This window comes from Maniola hyperantus, unplaced genomic scaffold (genome assembly GCF_902806685.2).
Source record: "Maniola hyperantus unplaced genomic scaffold, iAphHyp1.2, whole genome shotgun sequence".
NCBI lineage: Eukaryota > Metazoa > Arthropoda > Insecta > Lepidoptera > Nymphalidae > Maniola > Maniola hyperantus.
The window spans coordinates 1-3,426 of record NW_027188990.1 but is presented as its reverse complement, the minus strand read 5'-3'; the positions used below and the strand labels follow the sequence as shown (position 1 = coordinate 3,426).

Genomic DNA, 3,426 nt, shown 5'->3' with positions numbered 1-3,426 from the left:
TAGTAGGCTTTTGACAGTTGGAGGCCCCTTACACCTCCAACTTTTTCAAACTTGTTTAAAGTAGTTTTAAGTAAAATTGGACAAAACTCCCGTTGTATTGTAATAGCAACTTGACTTGGGCAGCTTTTTACACTGCTCAAACTAGTTTTAAATCTACACTCAGTTTAAGTTTATTGACTTGAGCAGCTTTTTACACTGCTCAAATTAGTTTCTGATACTTTTGTCTAGCATATTATCGACTTGAGCAGCTTTTACACTGCCCAACCTAGTCTTAAATTGTATAACTAGTTTTAGTATTTCATTGACTTGGGCGGCTTTTACACCACCCAATAATATAGGTATAAATTGACGAAGGTAGGCCCTTTACACCTCCATAAATTAACCGAGATTACAGGCCCTTTACACCTAACATTTCGTTGACAAGGCTAGGTTAAACTTGATTTTCTTTGTTCCCTGACGTATACTCATCCCAACATAAAATGCTGGGTCTCCGGACACCCGTAAAAACGCCAAGGCAGAGCCTAGACGCTGCAAAGGCGCCTCTTCACACAAGTAAGGAACTGGTCGAGCCCGGCCAGACACCGGAAGTGGGTGCAGTGGTAAGCGACCCCAGCCTGCCTCCCTCAAAGGACGATCCAACGAACTCCTCTCAGCCAAGCACGCAGGACAAAACACCGCAAGGTGAAGGGCCAGCGCCTCGGAGGATCGGCGCACCTCTGGACCAGACATTCCAAAAGCTCGGTTCCCCCGAGCCAGAAACAACAAAGCTAAAGGGAAGGGCTGCGGAGGCAAAAGCGTGTCTTATGAAAGCAAAACTCCAGCTAAATAATTCCCGCAACCTAAAGGCGGAAATAAAGACCGAGGTGATCTGGGCAATTGAAAAGTTGTACCGCCTGGTGAAAGAATCTGAGGCGGCTGGACTCCGACTCACCCAAACGACCGGAAACGACCACAATAAACCCAAGGAGCTACCAAAAGTGACACAACAGAGTGCAAGTGCGAAAATCGCAGCGAACACGAAGGGTGACGCAGCCGAGCTGACTCGGGCGCTGGAAGAGCACAAAAAACTCGTCCAGGAGAACACAGCACAAATGAAGCTGTTAAAGGTTCACCTGGACAAGAACGCCTCTGTCGCCCGTGCAGCTCCTCTGCCCCACGCAAATGACGCTCTGGTCGTGGAGGTCAGATCCGAACTGCAACAGCAGAAGGAGGTGGCGTCCGCGACCAGGGACGACCTGGGAGCCCTAAAAGACCAAGTGTCGCACCTCAGCAAAAACATCCAAGAGAGGATAGCCGTCACATACGCAAACGTGGCAGCCGGCGCCCCAAGGAAACGCGGTCTGGAGCTGCCTCAATCTTTCCACTCGATGGTGGTGTCTTCGGTCGACGCTCACGACAAAAGCGAAGACATAATTGACAAAATAAGAACTGCCGTGAACGCGAAGACATCCGGCGTGTGAGTGGACAGGTTGAGAAAAGCCAAAGATCAAAAGGTAGTGCTGGGCTGCCAGTCGCGAGAAGAGCTCGCTAGAGTAGTAGAGAAATTGAAGACTGGCAGCCCAACACTCCTGACGCAGGAGGTGGAAAATAGGGATCCGCTTGTAGTCCTGCTAAACGTCCTTAGCATCAATACCGACGAGGACATATTGGGTGCCCTAAAGCGGCAAAACGGGAACGTGCTGGGGACGATACCGGACGATGAATATAGGGCAAGCGTGAGGTACCGAAGAAGAGCCAGGAATCCGCTCGAGAATCATGTGGTTTTGCAGGTGTCGCCGCAAGTATGGCAGCAAGTCACAGCCGTGGGAAAGGTCCACATAGATCTGCAGCGGGTGGTGGCTAAAGATCAGTCCCCACTGGTTACCTGCTCCAGGTGTCTGGGCTACGGGCACGGTCGTAGGACCTGCGAGGCGTCCGTAGACACCTGCAGCCACTGCACGGGTCCGCACCTGCGTAGTGAGTGCCCGGCGTGGAAGGCTGGAGATCGACCCACGTGTTGCAACTGCCAGAGCAGCCGACTAGATCGGACAGATCACAATAGTTTTGACAATAGCTGTCCGATAAGGAAGAAATGGGACGCTCTGGCAAGGGCGAAGGTGGCCTATTGCTAAGGGCGCACCCGGGGACGCCATGGCACTCCATTTCTTCCAGGTAAATTTACAACGTAAAAAACTAGCACTAAACGAGCTGCTGCTCGAGTCGGAGAAATACGGAGCTCAGGTGGCGCTGGTGCAGGAACCGTATGTCGGAAGAGAGGGCAGGGTTTCGGGTCGGACGGGGACCAGGGTCTTCCAAAGCGCTGACAACGGGGAGGGTACGGTGAAGGCCGCAATAATTGTTTTTAATGTGGACCACAACGGCATCTCTTTTAAATTACATCTAAAACGGGTCAGATATAACTACATCAAGCACACAACACGAACATATAACACACGGAAAGCCAATTGGAGCCAGTTTCATGAGAAACCGGGCCAAATTTTGCAAACCAAAAACATTACAGTCACACACATTCAAAACACCACTACAGCTACACAACTAGATCATAGCATACACGAACTTATGCAGTCACTGACCGAAGCGAGCGAACATGCAATTCCCAAAATTGGGAGAAAATATACACTTACGCTGCCGTGGTGGTCAGAGGAGTTGGCGAAGTTGAAGCGTGAGGTGGCCACCGGAAAGAGGAGGATCCGGCGTGCGGCACCGATCCGACGTTCAAAGGTAGTCGAAGAATACCTGGAGGCCAAGACAAAACATGAGACCGAGGAACAGACACTCCGGAAAGACGCTTTGATACAAAGCAAACGTATAAGTTTATTCTGCATCAAAGCTGAAAGGTCAACGAAAGGAACAGAGCCAAATAAAAAGGCCCAATGTTGTTTAGTATTGTTGAATACGCAAATTAACATGGACGAAAATCAAATGGCTCTGTTCCTTTCGATATGGAAAAAACTCGATGTCATATAAAATGTATATATATAATAAGACAGAAATTGTAAACAAGATTGCATTAAAGATTAAAATAAAATAATAGAATAAAAATAATAAAAACCCCTTTAAAAAATAGTCTAGCATAGGAGGGGAACCCACCCGTCGTATGAAAGAGGATGTATGAAAGAAAGAACTGGTATGAAGAATGAAAGTGCGAGAAGTAAAAAAGCGAGAACTGGCATGGAAGATTCAAAATTTAGCAAACAATGTCTCTAATCACGTTAGAGGAACCTAGTCTTATTAATCAACAAAAAAAAAAAAAAAAAAAAAAAAAAAAAAACCTAACATAACCTAACGGTTAGCAATTGTTCCAAGTTATGAATGCTGTCTTCTTCTGTGTGATTTGTTCGTGTCAGCCTCCTGCTAGCTACACGCTATGTTGGTCGCTCATATCTCGTAAGATATATATTTCATGTGTCTTGTTTTCTTTAATAG

The 3,426-nt window shown here is 47.4% G+C and overlaps 1 protein-coding gene across 1 annotated transcript; it reads left to right on the top strand.

The window, feature by feature from the left end:
• Positions 1-212: 212 nt before the first annotated feature.
• Positions 213-2,111, top strand: LOC138404629 (uncharacterized). Its single transcript, XM_069509203.1, has 3 exons — positions 213-338; positions 395-1,433; positions 1,494-2,111. The coding sequence occupies exons 2-3, from the start codon at positions 480-482 to the stop codon at positions 2,109-2,111; spliced, it is 1,572 nt and encodes a 523-aa protein (XP_069365304.1). The 5' UTR covers positions 213-338; positions 395-479.
• Positions 2,112-3,426: the final 1,315 nt, after the last annotated feature.